This window comes from Manacus vitellinus, unplaced genomic scaffold (assembly GCF_001715985.3).
Source record: "Manacus vitellinus isolate BGI_N305 unplaced genomic scaffold, ASM171598v3 scaffold_66_pilon, whole genome shotgun sequence".
In the NCBI taxonomy this organism is placed as follows: Eukaryota; Metazoa; Chordata; class Aves; order Passeriformes; family Pipridae; genus Manacus; species Manacus vitellinus.
In genome coordinates, this window is record NW_021940729.1 from 2,682,681 (window position 1) to 2,700,286 (window position 17,606).

General features: G+C 43.1%; 1 protein-coding gene across 1 annotated transcript in view; it reads left to right on the top strand.

The window, feature by feature from the left end:
• Positions 1-17,606, top strand: part of STK38L (serine/threonine kinase 38 like) — a 37,880-nt gene that overhangs the window by 15,903 nt on the left and 4,371 nt on the right. Inside the window, exons 3-14 of the mRNA XM_018083682.2 lie at positions 7,519-7,663; positions 8,680-8,731; positions 9,465-9,587; positions 10,078-10,161; positions 11,042-11,165; positions 11,633-11,787; positions 12,573-12,675; positions 13,273-13,334; positions 14,186-14,303; positions 14,470-14,593; positions 16,168-16,263; positions 17,086-17,177. Of these exons, the coding sequence (XP_017939171.1) occupies positions 7,530-7,663; positions 8,680-8,731; positions 9,465-9,587; positions 10,078-10,161; positions 11,042-11,165; positions 11,633-11,787; positions 12,573-12,675; positions 13,273-13,334; positions 14,186-14,303; positions 14,470-14,593; positions 16,168-16,263; positions 17,086-17,177 (1,267 nt within the window). The 5' untranslated portion in view covers positions 7,519-7,529. The remainder of the gene's footprint in view (positions 1-7,518; positions 7,664-8,679; positions 8,732-9,464; positions 9,588-10,077; positions 10,162-11,041; positions 11,166-11,632; positions 11,788-12,572; positions 12,676-13,272; positions 13,335-14,185; positions 14,304-14,469; positions 14,594-16,167; positions 16,264-17,085; positions 17,178-17,606) is intronic.

The following is a 17,606-nucleotide window of genomic DNA, read 5'->3' on the forward strand; positions in this document are numbered from 1 at the left end:
GTTCTGAGTACAGAGTGTCTCCAAATGTACTCCTAACTTTGGGACAGACTGTTGATAGAGCATGAAAAGTGTCATTTTATGGCCAAAGCTTCAGCAAGTGGAGCTGACATGGAAGTGACTTTATTAGTGGGTTCATGTTTCCAAACTTTAGATGACCAGTCTCCCATTGTTTGGGAAAGCTGGGGTTAAGGTGTTGGGATGCACTTGCTGCTTGAAGTGCATAAAAGATTAACTCTAAAAGGAAATAAATGTAGTGTATAGCTATATCTAATTTATATATATATTCCCATATATATTTTTGTGTATCCATACATAGTTTCCCCCTTTTCCTGTCAGGGAAGTGAATTTGTGTTCACTGCTTGTCGAAAGTGGCAGAGAACTGAATCCTGTCTCCGTCCATGGGAGAGCCGTGTTGAATAGCAGGAAGTCCTGGAGTGCAGTACAACTCCAATATTCAGTTTTTATTCCATATTAGGAAATATTTCCTTATCATTACTGTGGGTGTGCTGGAATGATTTCCCAGATTAGTTTCTGGGAGCCAAATTAGGATGAGGAGGTGCCGTCACTTAGTCCTCGCTTTCGGAAAACTCCCTGGGAAGGAAGGAGCAGGTTCAGCTTTGGGAAGAGTGGCCCTTGTCAGTCCAGGCAGGTGAAAGCAGCCTCACCTAAGCCATTTTAAAGGAATTAATTTCATCCTGGTTCCTCAGTCAGGGCTGTGCAGCTCCTCGTGCTGGCACAAACCATGGAGCGGCAGTGGGAGGGAAACAAACAGATGGTTTGATGGAAAACAGGATGGCTCCATTCAGTCCTGGCTCATTCCAGCTTGGAGTGTGTGCACAGCATGGCCTGGGCTGGGAGGGGCTGCTGGTGTGTCTCAGAGGGGCTTTTTGCCTTCTCTAATCAGAGCCCCAGGTTGACATTTTGGGGTATTTATAGGTGTAGGAGTCTTCTCCAAGGTATTGCTTTATTTTGAAAGCATCTTTTTTGGGTGCATTAAGGTCTTCTTAACTCTTAATTAAGAGTTTAGGGTCTCTGGGCCTCGTTGTCCTGTGCGTCTCTGTGGTGTCACCACCATCACCGTGGCTGCGGCATTTTCATCCTGGACCCTGAGTGTCTGTGAACTTCTCCTCCAGGTTTTCCCACAGCCGTGGGAATCGGAGACTGGGAGTGTCCCCTGGGTTCAGTTTAGCAAGTCATGGGGCACTTGCTGCTTTTAGCTGGGACTATAATGGGTGGCTCACCCAGACACTCCATGAGGAAAGCAGGAATGACTTAAAATGGCCAAAACATTTGAGCATCTTTTGCTTTTAAATAGCAAAGCCTGTTCTGACAGGGCTAATTTTACTCATTTCTTAGTGCTGCTTTAAATAGAACAAATATAATTCATCCTGTAGCTTTAGAGTAGCAAAACTTACTCAAACAGAATGTTGGGGAGTGTCAGTGATGTCTTGTTGCAGTTTTATTTAATTTTTCCCTCTCAGCGGGGACTGTTGTAAAAACTGGAGGGTGTCAGAGTATAGCACTGAAGAAGAAGAATCTCTATGTGAAGTATCTGCTTTATTTTATTTGTTGCTTCCTTTAGGTAGACAATTCAATAAAACAGGGGCTTGTGAATGGTGATGCTACTGAAAACATGAATTGTTTCATAATGCAATGTTTGTTTTTCTGTCTGAAACATCCTCCAGAGCAGTGCTTGCTGAACATGCTGATCTAATAACTCTGAGCTTCAGGAAGAGCAGCCAGCATCATCCTGAGGCTGGCAAGGGAATATTAGGTCAAAACCTATTGAGCTGAAGATTTTTGTAGGGTTTTTTTTTATTGATATGAGTGAACTGTGGACAAGGTTCTGTTCTGAACGTGGAAAGCTGTATTTAGTAATAACACAAGTGTTGAGATCAGGCTCCAAGACGTGACAAATACTGGCCCATAACTGACATAGATGTGAATGATGGGGTTTTCTTGCCTTGCTTCAGGATCCTGGAGCATTTTATGTGTTAATCAAAAGCTTTGGAAATGGATTTAAAGGGGGTTATAGGAAAAGGAGACAGAAAGCCAACTGTGTGCTGGGCTGCACCCAAAACAGCATGGGCAGCTTTGGGGGGGGATTCTGCCTCTCTGCCCCGCTCTGGGGAGACCCCCCCTCCTGCAGAGCTGCCTCCGGCTCTGGGGGCCCAGCACAGCAAGGACATGGAGATGTTGGATCAAGTCCAGAAGAGAGACACCAAGGTGATCAGAGGGATGGAGCAGCTCTGCTGTGAGGAAAGGCTGGGAGAGTTGGGATTGTCCAGCCTGGAGAAGAGAAGGCTTTGGGGTGACCTAATTGTGGCCTTCCAGGACCTGAAGGGAGTCCTACAGGAAAGGTGGAGAAAGACTATTTCCAAGGCCTGGAGTGACAGGACAAGGGGGAATGGCTTCAAACTGACAGAGAGCAGGTTTAGATTGGATATTAGGGAGAAATTCTTCCCTGGGAGGGTGGGGAGGCCCTGGCACAGGTTGCCCAGAGAAGCTGTGGCTGCCCCCATCCCTGGAAATGTCCAAGGCCAGGTTGGATGGGGCTCTGAGCACCCTGGTCTAGTGGAAGGTGTCCCTGCCCAGAGCAGGGAGTTAGAACTAAATGATCTTTAAGTCCCTTCCAACCCAAACCATTCCATGATTCTCTCCAGGAGGAGGTTCAGTACCTACAATTGGATGGTGAAAACATACCCAGCACAGTTGCACAGACTGTAGTGCAGAAAGTCCTTTTCCCTTGGGGCTTATCCCACAGTGTGACCACTTTTTCCTTTGGTTTCATCCTTGGAACGCTCAGCTGTTGTCCAGCATTTGTATCCTTGCTCTGTTTGTGTGTGGGCTCACACCACCCAGGGCTGTGTTTCAGAACATGTCACACCACAGCGTCCTGCTGAGCCTTGGGCTGTTTATCCCATTTATCTGTCCCTGCCCACCCTTTTGGTGTGAATCATGCTGTTATTTGTGTGTGCTGGGCTGTTTTTTTTTCATTTTTATATATATATATATCCTGTCTGTCTTTTAGAGAATTCAAATTTGGAGACAGCAGGGCTGGTGCTCGTACTCCAAGCCTTGCTGTATCCTTGCTGCTTTCTAGATAGCACTGCAATTCTTAAATACAATCCTTGTCAGCAGAGGGTTTTAGTGCCTGGCCTGGAGAGCTGCTGTGCTGTGTTGTCTGGAAGGAGCCAAGCAGCTCTCACTTCTCCCCCAGAAGAGCCCCAGCACTGAGTGATAACTGGAGTTTCTGAAGGTACCACTTAATTGAGCTCTGTGTGTTTACTTGGGAACTGGTCTGGCACCAAAAGCCTTGCTCCTTTCTGCTTTACCTTCTATTTCTTGAGAAATGCCATGTTTGTGCTTCATTTCAGGGGCAAGTTCAATGACATGCTGAAAAAAAAGGGAGTTTTCAAAGGCAGGAATATGTTCTGGTACCTGCCTTATCCAGAGGCTTTCATTGAAGAGCCGAACTCCCTTGGAATTTAAATGGGTACTTCATGAACTTTGCAGTTTTACCCTTTTTACTGTAGCAGCTTCCTGACTGCTGGGCTTTAGGGGTGTGCTTGGGTGGGTGAATGAAAATTCTTGGCAGCCTTTCTTTGACTTGATATGGTTATTTGGGTGAAGGGATTGGTGTTCCCTGTCCTGCTGGACATGTAGCTTGACATTTTAAATCCAAATGGAAGACCCAGCAACTTCATCATTTCCTGTGGGGAAAAAGGTGCTTTTCTCTCTGGGGGTTTGCTCCCAGACTGAAATATGCCCTGAGTACAGAGTAAATTTATTCCAGAGCTGTGGTATTATTATACTACACACATGGCTTTAAAAATAAGACTGGATTCTGTCTTCTCATGCCTTCCTGATCAAGAAGGGATCCCACTCTGTTTCGGGAGAGATCAGTTCTCCACGTGCTTTGACTTCTTCCATCTCTCCTCTTGGGAGCGGGTGGGATTGGAAGCCTCAGTGGCTTTGCTCTCATTAACCTGAGTCTTAATCCCAGGAAATCTGAGGAAGCCATTAATGACAGGCTGTGGGAGCTGCCAAGAAGTGCCCCAGAGAGCACATGAGCTTTGAGTTACCAGTGGTGTGGCAGAGTCTGAGGGTGGGGGGTCTTAAATGTGGAGACTCTGTCAGGAAAACGAATTGAGAGTTTGACTTGGAGCTGTTGCAACAAACGGGGGTGTAGATTGGAGTAAATGCTGCTTGGCATTTTTCTACTTCCCAGTCAGGAATGGTCTGGGAATAAAAAGGTCAGTTAGGCAACATTATTTTACTAGAAATAGGAGGACCCTTCCAACTGGACTGTTCTGTGATGGATCAGGAGAGACTTGCTCAGAGGAGTCTCTTGAACACTCCAGTAGCATTTGGCTGTTGTTCCCTGCTCCCCCTTGTCCTTCATGAACATCCTTGCTCTCCTCCCCTCTGTGCTGCTGTCCCACCTTTCTCTGGCTGCTGCACATCCACAGCTCCTCATTCCCATGCCGTAGGTTCTTGCTGCGATGCCGAGCAGGCGCGAGGAGAAAGGCTCGGGCTGGGAGTTGAGCCATCCCTGCAGGAGGCTCTGGCTCTGTTTCCAGGCCAGGAGCACATATGGAATCCCTGTTCCTGGCAGCTCCGAGCCTTGTCCCGCAGGCTGTGCCCTGCCCACTGTCTCCTGTCCATTAGATCCCTTTGATGTCTTTCTCCTCCACATTCCCAGCCCTTTAGAAAGAAAGGTCTGTGATCCTTGTCAGCCGGAGGAGTTTTGGCCAAGTGTGGCTGGTTGGATACGACCCTTCCTCGTGGGCCAGTGATGCAGCAGGAGTGGAATGGTTCCATTATGCAAGTGCCATCAATTTGGGTGAACTCAGGAGGCTTTTGAGGGCATTTCCAAGAACTCTTGGGTGGCACCTTTTCCAAGCATTCCCGTTAATGTGGTGAGGTCAGTCCAGGCTCTATGCTGTCAATAAAAGGTCCTATTTTGAAGCTTCTTCCTTCCCGCCCCTGTCCCCTCCGGCATCATTTGTTTATAAAGCTCATGTTTAAGGGCTGTGCTTGGTTACTCCCAGCTGGCTATTTAGTTTGGGATGTGGATTTGTGCCTTGTTTTGGGGGCTCCTTAGTGGAAGCAGAGAGGCAGGAGGAAAAACCTGGGGAGGTTTTCTCAACTGTGAGAAATCCCACAGGATTTTGCAGGATACCTTGCCAGGTTTGTGCTCTTTTCCCCTTACTTTGGGGAATCTGGAGAGTTTAGGACATTTCTTGGTTTCACAATTTTTTTTGGTTGTGGTTTTGGCTTGTTTTTTATTTTTCCACAGTGGCAGAAATAACTGGGGACACTCCTCTGTCTTCCTACTGTAGGAGCACAGTGAGGGGCAGCCCCACTGTGGGTAACATGATGTGCTGGTGCTGGAATTGGGGTCTCCTTTTTACAGGATTCAAATGTAAAACAAATAAGTAAAGCCCGGTGACTTTGATTTGGCAGTGCCTGAATTTGTGAGTGTTTGAAGGAGCAAACAAATCACCAGGAAATCAAAATGCAGCGTTGTTTTATCCTCCCAGGAATAAGAGACATGCAAAGGAGAAATATCCGGTGCTGGAGTGTGCCAGTTATAACTTAAGGTTAATCCATTCCAAGCCTGGCTTAGGGCTGCTCTATCCCATGCTCCAAAATTATCAGAGTACAGGTTTTTACTTTATTAGGTTGTTTCTTAAAATAACTTAATCACAGTGTGCTCTGTTTGATCTGGGTATGTCAACACAGTGTCGGCTTTGCTCTCATCCACCTCTTTTATATTTATATTTTCCCACCTATCAGGAGAAAAAAAAAGTGTCAAATTGTCCAAACAAACTCAACAGGGAGAACAGTGCTAAATTCTCCCAGCTTTTGGAGCCATATCCAGCATGGATTATGTCTTTGTGTGAAGAATGGACCCCCTTAATTTTTAGTCAAGACTATTAAGAATTGACAGATCTCATCTTTCTTTAGTGAAAGACTGAAGGGTATAAAAGATTGATTAAAAAGATTGATAAAAAAATAGAAATATTGACATAATTTTGAAGCAGCTGCAATGTCATTAAATGCCATGTTTGTATCTATATAGAGATATATATTTTTATTCTCAGAATTCTAGCATCTTCAACATACACAGCTAAAATAACATCTCCATAATAATAAAATGCCTTTATCTGTGACACAACAGCTGCATCTCTGGCAACAAATATCCTATTGTCACATCATCAAATCCAATGAAAAATCCCCAGGATGCAATCCTGTCCTTGCAGAGGGCGACAGGGAGAATCAAACCAAAAAAGCCTGTAGCAGAGTTCAGGAATCCTCCTGTCCCGCTGTGGACAGGCAAATTTCCTTCTGTGTGAAACTTCTAATCAGTTCACTTTAGAAGGTCTTAGGATCTGCTTGGATATCCTAATCCTACTTCGGGCTTTGGCTTCCTCACAATCCCCTGGTGAAGTAGAAGGATTATGTAAATAACCAACAGGAAGCCCAGTGCCTGAAGGGAGCCCACAAGGAGGATGGAGAGAGACTATTTCCAAGGGCCTGGAGGGACAAGACAAGGGGGGATGGCTTCCAACATCCAAGTTCTTTGGGATCAAGATGAAAGCTCCTGAGGAGAGCAGCCTTTCTTCTTTCCTCTTTCTTTCTCCCCAGTTTTTAAATGCCTAGTGACCACATGCAAAAACCTATAAGTGCTTTATCTACATGGGTAACATATTTACAGCTGCCTAAGGAGATTCCCCTCTGATTTGGAAAATCTAAACACAGGGAGCTCTGTAAGGCACAGAGGTGGCTGGAAAGGAAACAAGAGGAATGGCCTTGTGGTAGGGAAGGGTTTTTCTATTCTTGGTGGTTGGTTCTTGATCTATAATGCCCAACCACCCAAAAAACTGCAGCAACAGAAGTTTTCCACTTGAAATACAGCAATTCCAGTGTTTTGATGTGATGATTTCTAGAAATCCACATGTAACTTTGTTGAGCAGCTTTAAAATTCAAAGATATTTGGGAGTTGTTTTCTATCCTTGAAGCAGCTTCTCCTGTGGATTGGGATTAGGGGTTTTATCCATTTCCTTTATTCATTTTATCCTGGTCTTTTCGTAGTTTCTGGAATTGTCAGAGGGTGAGGGTTGTGACATGTCCAGCTGTGGGGTCTTCCTCTCACCTTCCCCTTTTCCTTTCTGTGCTGTGCTTCCTTTTCCTTCCCCCAGGCTGGCTCAGATCTTCCAGAGGGACATTTTCCTCATTTGTGGACAAGCTACCCCTGCATCATTCCATCATTCTTCGCTCTGATTCAGCCAACATGTTATTGTTGATTTTGCCAACATGTTATTTTTTCAGAGAGTGGGAAGCATATCTTGCTCTCTCAGGATAATTTGATAATAAAGTTCTTTAACTGGGTTTCATGTATCTGAAGAATAGTGCCTTCCCTGGGAATTCTGGAGAGTTTGGAGATGGAGAGTGGGAAAGAGGGCTGTTTTTTTTCTGGAGTGAGTAATGGTTTGCCATGCTGTGTTCTAGTACATGTTACCATGGCGATGACTGCAGGGACCACAACATCCTTTCCCATGAGCAACCACACCCGGGAGAGAGTCACAGTGGCCAAACTCACCCTGGAGAACTTCTACAGCAACCTCATCATCCAGCATGAGGAGAGGGAGACCAGGTACTGCCTCTGCTCCCTCCCACCCCTCTGCAGCTTTTCCTGCTTTTGGTGGTGCTTGTTCTTCCATCCCCGTGGGAAGTTTGAATGCGTTGGTCAGCACCACTTGAGCTACTCTGAGAGCCCAGTCCCGTCCCTGGAGCACTGAAGTGCCACTTGAGTGAAGCGTCAAAGCCCCAAGTGTGTGATTGTGATGAGTGTTGTGTCTTAGATTGTCATTAGTGTGTGAAATTATCACTCCCCTGGGAATATGTTTTTAATTGAGGGGTTTTCACTCAAGCAGCAGGGCTTCTCTCTTCATCACATTTACTCATTATTCCATGTAATGGAGTTGACTCCAGTTGGGAGAACAGACTGTCTACTGAGGGACTTTGATTTGGGGGATCCTGCTGTCCTTCCCCGAGTGCAGAAAGACACCACCAGCCTTTCAAGTCTTGGCTGCTGCCCGTGAATAACCAGCCTTTGGAAAGCTGCATCCTGTCAATGCTGTCAAAAAGTGTCCTGAGGGTGGAAAAAGAGGGGTCCAGCAGCCACATTGCCATGTGCTGACCCCCTGCCAGCTGTAGGGTATTCCCAGGCTTTGCTCCCCACTCAGAGCCTCCTAGCCTGGCATGGCACAAGTTGGAAGAGCCTTGGACTGGTGGGGGTGAAAGCTGGAGGTTTTGGAGGTAGAGCTGAGACAGAAACAGTGAAAAAGCCATTTTTATTCTGGTTTGTAATCCTAATTGATAAAACCAGCCTTAATTCAAGATATATATGAAGAAATGTAAGTCATTAGAGTGATTATTATATATTTAATGCCTAATTCTGCAAATCCAGAGGTATGTGCTTAAATTTGCTTCTCTGTTTTTGACAGCTTTGGGCACAAATGAGTAACTGGGTGGAGTGGGCTGTGAGCCTTTACATTTTCATTTGAGGCAAATTCTTTAGTGTTTGGAACATGTGAAGCAAAGGTGTTGTCTTGCTGCAGTGTTATGTTTGGGTTTTAATAAATAATCCCCTGTTTCTCCCCTTGGCAGGCAGAAGAAGCTAGAAGTGGCTATGGAAGAGGAAGGCCTTGCAGATGAGGAGGTAAAAATATTACTTAAATAACCCTAAAAACCGCTTCAAAAATAGGATTTGAGGAGCCTACAGAAACATCACCCAGCGAGACAGCAAGTTTTATTTTGTAAAGTGTTGCCCCTCTAAAAAAAATTGTTTATTAGGGAAGCTAGGAATATGCTTGAATCATCCTTCCAATAAGACTGGCTAAGGCTTTTCATGCTACCCTTAGTTCTTATGACACATGGCCACAGCATGTTTTTCAAAGATTAAAATTGTTTGCTATTATATTTGGCAAGGGGAAAAAAGGTAGGATGTGCTTAGAAAGCAAAATGCTGAACCATGTTTCCTTGATTTAAACAACAAACTGGCCCAGCTTTGCTCCGTTTGGATGTGGATGCGGATGAGGAGGGATCTCTGGTTACCATCTCACAGAGCTTTGGTCACTAAGTTGCTTTTTTGAGGTCCATTACACCATGTCTGCCCTCAGGATAGGCAGGGAAATAAGTAGGAAGAGGTGTTGGGTCATTCCTGAGGTTTTGTGGATCTTTTGGGAAACAGGAGAAGGAATGTGGGTGTGTGATGCCATCTTGTGGCTTTAAACGGTGCTGTATCCAGGCACAGAGTCTGGCAGGTGCCTGAGCACCAGAAACACCTCTCCTTTTACATTTGCCTCTCCCACTGGGATTCCAGAGAGAGAAGGGAGATTGCATATCCTGAGTTTCTGCTGTCAAATGACTTAGAAATTCCCGTGTTTCCTCAGAAAAAGCTGCGCAGGTCCCAACACGCTCGCAAGGAAACAGAGTTTCTGAGGCTGAAGAGGACCAGACTTGGCCTGGATGACTTTGAGTCTTTGAAAGTTATAGGAAGAGGAGCATTTGGGGAGGTTTGTGGCATTAAAACATTTTAATTACAGAATAAAAAGTTCCAGGTGGGGAGTTTTATTGCAGAAGAGGAGCTGTTTGTGCAGCTCTCCATAGGGGATAAGTCTGGTAATTAATTACCTGCACCAATTTCTCAAGGCCCTTGGCTTCCCATGGCTTTCCAAGTTGATGTTGCCCATGAAATGATGGATTTGCAGTTGCACAGCTCTTCATAAACCTCCTTCCTGCCATGTGTCACCTCAGTTATATCCACTCCTGAATTTCAGCTTGCACAGTCCCAGCCTGCCTGGAATTTACTATGCCTGCTCGCTTTTCCTAAAGCCACAACTTTTTGTATGCCATGTAGAAATATTCTTTTTTCCACTGTATTTTTAAATATTTAACAAAAGAACTTGTCCATGCCTGGCAATTGGGAGCCTTCCAGGAGAATTCCGTGCCAGGATGTGGTTTCTGATGCAGGGAAGACCGACTGGGTTGTATCTCCTATCACAGGTACGCCTGGTTCAGAAGAAGGACACAGGTCATATTTATGCAATGAAGATCCTAAGAAAAGCAGATATGCTGGAGAAAGAGCAGGTTTGTGGTGTACAAATCCCCTAAATTCCAAACTTAGCCTGTCTGGAAAATATTTGCCGTCTTTGAAGCCTTTGAAACCCAGTGAGGGTCTGTGGAGTTGCCACCACGGCACAAAAGAAGCAGAAATTAGGAAATAAGGTCATGGAACAGCATTTTAAAAATATTTGATTTACAACCAATTTGGAATAGTGACAAAGACTTTATTTTGCTCTGCTCATCAAGATGGACCTTATAGTACTGAATCTGTAAAACTCCATTTCAAGGGACATGTTTCTTGAGAAATAATCCCTTCCAAAGTAAAAACTCTTAAAGGTGAGATACCAACAGGTGTTTCATTGACTTTGTTTTCCTTTGTTTTGCTTTTTAAGTTGGGTTTTGTCTTGTTATGGTTCTTTGCTTTGATTTTTTTTTGTTTGGTTTGGTTTTTGCTTTGACTTTTTTAGCTAAAAGTACTTTAGCAAAGAAATCAAGGGTGGATTTCTCAAGTGAAAAGGCAGATTAAAAGTAACTTTAGTCCAAACCTTACCCATCATTTGCCTTGTATTTCACTAGAGAAACACTTCCATCTTTTCCACCAGCTTTGTCTATTCTTTCTAACAAACAAAACCAGCTTAACAAGTTGTGTTTCTAGAGATTTCTTTTGCAAAGTGGTGTGAACTGTTATTTTCAACACTGAGTTAACTTCTGTAGGTTTCTGGGGGATAATTTTTGAGGACTTTGTAGGATCTAGTAAAAAACTATGACAAATGAGTAGAAAAAGTACATGAAAATAAGGGGTTTCTGCTAAGCATCGTGAAAAATATTTTATAGGACTAGGAATATAAAATTATGTTGAAATATTTCATTGTCCTTTAATAACAGTAATTTAAAAAAATTTCAGGTGGCCCATATCCGAGCTGAAAGAGATATTTTGGTTGAAGCAGATGGAGCCTGGGTAGTGAAAATGTTTTACAGCTTTCAGGATAAAAGGAATCTTTACCTGATCATGGAGTTCTTACCTGGAGGTGAGCTGTGTGCTGTGGCTTTGGGTGGTACAGGCACTTCTTCCTTAACTTTTGGTTAAATGAAGTTCCAGGCATGTGACCATTCCTGATTTTTAGGGGAAGGGGAAAGGTTATAAAGGAGTGTTAAGTAGACTTGAATTAAATAACTATTCTACTACTTACTGCTGGAGTTATTGACAGTAAAAAGAAATTACGAAAAAGCCATTGTGCAATAAGTGTAATGTGTGTTAAAATTCACTATGTTTTTCTGGGCTGTCCAATTAAAATCCCTGTTTAGGATTTTTAACAGCTTCACACCCACTTTACTGAAAAAGTCAGTTGGGTTTGTAGGTCTTTGCAGTAACAGTTTTATAATTAGTAGCTGTAAGGCCAGTTCCAAGGTTAAATTTGGATTCTACTGGGTTTTCCTAGAGTCTGGTGATTGAAATGTTCTGGTTCCTAAACGGGGTTTTCCTCTCTCTGCTCAGGAGACATGATGACCTTGCTGATGAAGAAAGACACCTTGTCAGAGGAGGAGACACAGTTCTACATCTCTGAAACTGTGCTGGCCATAGATGCCATTCACCAACTGGGATTTATCCACAGGGATATTAAGCCAGACAACCTTCTGCTGGATGCCAAGGCATGTCCTGTGCACGTTAAACTGCCAAGATCCCAGTCTGTAGGTCACAGTGCTGCTCGGTGGGAACCAGTAGTGCCACCGCCATGATTTAGAAATGGTCACTGTACTTTCCCTGTGTGCTCTAACAAAGCAAAATCCCTCTTGGGTTTTGTTGGGAAGCCTTACAAAGCAGGACTTTTAAGGGAGAAGACTCACTTAGGGTGTCCAGATGCTCATATTCATTAAAAAGTGATCCACTTGCTTTCCTGCACCTTGAAGTAACTGGAACGTAATCAGTTGAATTCCTACAGTTCTCTGATTTTATTCCCCCTCACAACACTCTCAGACTGACCATAAAGTGAGCCCGGTTAATCATCACAAAATCCTGGAATTGTTGAGTTTGGAAAAGACCTCTAAGACCATCCAGCCCAACCATTATCACAACCTACACAAGGCTGTAAGGTTTGAGAGGTTCTATCCAGCACTGATGCCTGGCAACCTGATTAAAGCCAAAACAAGGCAAAGGAATTTTGTCCTGGAGCATTTCTCAGTCACAGTGGTATCCAGTTTCAAAACACAACCTGGCAAAGTAGCTGCCCTCAGCTATTGTAAAATTGTAGATATGACCATTTTGGGAGAAAAATAACCTGTTCGAGAGAAAACCCACTCTGCCAGTACATCAAGGTTCAGACTTTATTTGCCTGCTTGTCCTGTGAAAGTGTGTGCAGTTATTAAAACCTTTATTTTCCCAAGCACTGCCTTTCTAAATAATGTTTTCATATTCTCTGATTTTTTTTTTCTTTTAGGGTCATGTAAAGCTGTCTGATTTTGGGCTCTGCACAGGTCTAAAGAAAGCTCACAGGACAGAGTTCTACAGGAACCTCACCCACAACCCACCAAGTGACTTCTGTGAGTATAAGCTGCCCCAGTTAAACACTTAAATAGTTTGGAGCTGCAGCTGTACATGGGACACGTGTTCATGCTGGGATAAGCAAGACTGGGCAGGCTGATTGCATTTCATTGGAAAACTGGAAATGCTTGTTCCCTGGGACAGGAAAGAAATTATGATTTCTATGGTGTTCCCATATGTTTGCACATTAGATATGAATTCTTAATGTAATGTGTCTATAATTATGGTAATTTAATGTTAGTGAAGTTACAGAAATGATCTTTCAGGAGGGACATGGGATCCATGTGCCAAGGAACTGGAATCAGTGACAATCTCATGAAGCTTTTCAGAAGCTGATCTTGGATCAATCTCTAAAACTTTTAGCAAGTTCTAATTTAGAATTGCTGGTTATATGTCCTACTTACATGAGTTTCATGTGAATTGGACAGTAGTTATTCTAATGTCCCCCTTGTTTCAGTTATAACTGAATATTTGTTTCCAGACTAAAGGATTCTAAAGATACAAAAGTTATTGTTTAAGAATGCAATCTTACCCATCTTTTTTTCTCTTAATTCTCATAAATTAATTTATTATCTAATAACTATTTTTCAAATTAGCATTTCAGAATATGAACTCCAAGAGGAAAGCAGAAACATGGAAGAAGAACAGGCGACAGCTGGTGAGTTCATTAAAAAATATTTGGAGTTTTTTGCCCCAAACCCTCAAAACATAAATCATTATGTTTTGGGAGTGTGTTGGCACTGGAGTGTTGGCAGCAGCGTTATAGTGAAGAATGGTCACATAATAAAGAGAGCTTTGGCATTAACTGAACCAAAGGAAAGTGTCTGTCTCTGGGATTGCAGTTTCATCCCTGTCCATGATTTTCCCCAAGCAGCAGCTGCAAAAAAATTCAATTTTCACATTTTGTGACTTTTTATTTTGCACACTCCATTTAAAAAGTGATCTACTGCACTATTCCCAAAAGGTGTTTTGGGTTGTCTCTTCTTCCCTCATGAGACATGCTGCCTCATAGGGACTCTATTCTACAACCCTCTTCCTGCTTGGAATTAGATCCCTGAAAAAACTGCATCTCCAGGTCAGTAAAGACAGATGTGGCAGAACTGTGGGGGTAGACCAGTACAACAGAGAGAAGAAAAAGCCAAAATCAACTTGCATCAACATTTTGGAAAAGGAACCCCATTTTTGGTTTTCCGTTGGCTCAACTCTAAATGTCCCTGGTCTGTTGAATAAAATGCAGAGCTACCTAAAACTCTGACTAAAATGTCCTTCTCCTATTGCAGTGGGAATATTCCCTGGTTTCAGCACGTTTAGGAAGATGATTTCCATTTACTTGCAAGGTTCTCTGTGTTTACTCATATAAAAGAATAATATTGGCATTTTATTTACTGTGAATTTTCATACTTATTCTTGTCCATCCAAATATATGTGAATGCCCAGGAAAAGGTTTTGCAAAGTGTAAAACTGTAATGTTTTCATCTTTTAAAGAGTTTGTTCCTTTTTTTTTTCCAGGCCTATTCCACTGTTGGAACCCCAGACTATATTGCACCAGAAGTGTTTATGCAGACTGGGTACAACAAACTGTGTGACTGGTGGTCTTTGGGAGTGATTATGTATGAAATGTTAATAGGTAAGTTAAAGAACTTGAAAATTGTTCAAAGGTAACATTTGTCAATTTGTTCAAAAGAGGAAACTTTGGGGCTTGTGAGATTTGGGAGCCCTGCTGACAAAAGCAGAGGCCCGGGTCACTTTGCTCTCCTGGGAAAAACTCCTTAGTTTCCTGTTTATTTGTGCAGGGTATCCACCTTTCTGCTCAGAAACCCCACAGGAGACTTACAGGAAAGTCATGAACTGGAAAGAAACATTGGTATTTCCTCCAGAGGTGCCCATTTCGGACAAAGCCAAGGATTTAATCCTAAGGTCAGTAAGAAAAGCCCCACTTGCTCAGCCGGGGGCATCTTCCATGGGATTCAATTCCCGTTCTGCAGGAAGGAAGTTTCATGTTGGAGGGACAGTTGGTTTCTTCTGTGTCACCATCCTTGATGGATTTTTTTTCCCCCCCTTTGCCATGTGTTTCACATGAAGGAATAAGCTGGAATCATCTTGATTTGGACCATGGTATCAGGAGAAACAGAGCAGACAAGGAAAAAAGAGGGAGAAAAAAGGGATTAACACACAACTTTTCTCTTCCCAGAGGAGACTAAGAAATAACTGCTCACCAGCATTTAATGCACTGAACAGAAATTTTTGGATGCTTTGGATTTGCTCGCTTTTTCTGAAATTCCAGTTTTTAATCCATTTTAATCAGTTTGCACGGAAGTTTTTGTGAGGGGTTTAGTGACAAGGTCAGGCAGAAATGCTCCCTTGTCCTCAGAGGTTTTGAGAGGAGGGGAGGTGGGTGGGTTTTGGCTTTGGTGTTTTTTCCTCCTTTTTTTTTTTTTTCCTTTCAAAATTAATATTAGAAACTTCCACAGTTTTGTTGCAGGCAGAAGGGACTGTACTTCACAAAATTAGAATTTATTATTATTTATTATTCAAGCAATGCTGCAGTAGCACACAAAAACATAACTAATAAAACAGTGATCCTGAATCCAGTTGCAGTGATACCAACAGCTCAAATCATTTAATTATTGCTAATCCTCATTGTGTAAAACAGTTTTAGTGCATTTTCAGTATCTATTTCTCCAGTATTCTGCTCAGCCTTCCCACATGTTGTCAGCATCCTGAGTTCCTTGCCAGGGAATTCTTCCTCCTCAGTCCTGGCTGTGCTTGGGGAGTTTTTGATTATTTCAGTATATTTGTTAGTGTGTCTTGCTCATGAATTTACTCATACAATGACTACTGGCATTTATTAGTTTGTCTCCATACATGGAAAGATTTAAATTAGGGTCAAACATCTTTAGTTGGAGATAATCTACTAAAATGAGGTCAAAACACCCTGCCTATGCTGCCAAGTGTTTCCCATTTCCAAGAGGTCTCCAGAGGACTCCACACTGGGCAAGACCAAACTTTTTTGTTTGTGGGTGTCACATCATGTTACAAAGCTCTCTTTTTGTGTGAGCTCCCTCACTGTGACACCTTTTGCCACCCTCAAAAAGTCTGCAAGGGCAGCATTAAAAAAAATGTCGCACGTACAAAGGACAGCTGGGATTTAAGGAATTCCTGGGTGAGCATTGGAATTCTCACCCTCTCCTGGGTGAGATGCTTCAGAGGCTACTCCAGCCTCTGAGTAAGGAATTTAAGCCTCCATTCCAAACTAATCTTACAGGACTGGAACATGCAGCAACTTTTCACAGACCTCTAAGATGGGGATGCAAAAGTTCAGAAAAGGTGGAAGTTGTTGGCATTGTAACTGTTCTTTTGTGACTCACAATATTCTGCTTCTGTTTTTCATCTCTCCTGGATGCAACCTCCTGAAATTCTTGCTGCAGGATACTGTTGCTTCTGGTTGCATTTATTGTAACATTCCCTTTATTTTATTTCCCCTTTTTCAGGTTTTGTACTGACTCGGAAAACAGAATTGGTAGCAACGGAGTAGAGGAAATAAAAAGTCATCCCTTTTTTGAAGGAGTAGACTGGGGACATATCAGGTAATATATACACACACATTTTGGAGAGAGAATAAAAGCCATGAAAGCAAGAATTTCATGTACTATGATGTCAAGGATGATTATTTCCAATTTATCTTTGATTTTGAAAGGCAGCTGCAGGCAGTAGGTGGGTGTTCAGGCCTTGCTGACACTCATGGATCTGATCGGAGTTTAACTGCCTTGAGATGCCTCAGGTTGCTCTGGATTTAATTGTAACTGTAATAATCACAACTGTCTGAGTTCCCAGCTGGAAATGCTTGCCTTTCCCACAGGGCCGTGTCCCAGTGGGAAGGCTTTCGTGGGACATATCCCGTGGGCAGTTTCCAAACCACCTTAAAACTCTTTCCAGGGCTCCCTAACTGTGGGGCTGCTGAAGCAGGAATGTGTCAGAGCCAACCTGTTTGGGATGGGAGATGCTGGTGACAGTGGCAGGAGCAGAAGCTGCAGTGGGAAGGTGCTTGGATGAGCACTGGGATTGGAAAGCAGCACATCTGATGGCTCCAAATGCAAGCGAAATCCTGCTGGGCTGGGTAGGCTGGGCCCGTGATGGCAGTGATACCTGGGAACCAGATAAGCCTGGAATGCTCTTCCAGTTAATGGGAAAATGATGTTTTCCCCAAGCCTGCCAGGAAGATCCCAGTGCTAGATAGGGAATGAGTGAATGCCAGAAACAGGTGAGTCAGACACACCTTGATGGACCCAGGGGAACTTTTGTGCTCTGAATTAAAGGGGTGTTGTACTGTAAAAGCCTGAGTTAAACAAAACTGTAACTTGGTGTCTTTTCCTGCTATTCACTATGCTGGTATTTATTTCTGCTTGCAGGGAAAGACCAGCTGCAATCCCAATAGAAATCAAAAGTATTGATGATACTTCCAATTTTGATGAATTCCCTGAGTCTGATATTTTACAGCCAGGTGAGACTGTCACTGGAAATTCCACGTTTCCATCTCTAACAAGCCAGAAGTACTCCACAGGAGCTTTGCTTGTTGTTTATAATCATTTTTCTGATACCCTCATACTCAGACTCCACCTAGAGACTTCCTTTGAAATATAAGTGTAAACCTGGGATCCCTTAGAGTTTCTTCTTCCTTAGGACTTTGGAGTAGAAAATAAAAGAAACCCAGAAAATTTAAGAGTTCAATCAATTAGTAAAAATAGTTTGCACAGAAAGCAGTACAGTTTCCTGTCATGCAGATTCTGGTAAAACATTATGCATAAGAATTATACAAAATCTGGGTTTGTGGTTTTCTTTTTCCGAAATGGCTTTTATGTAATGGCAAGGAAATTTGTCCTTTGATGACTTTGCATTAAAATCTCCTTTTAATGCAAAACAACCTATCTCT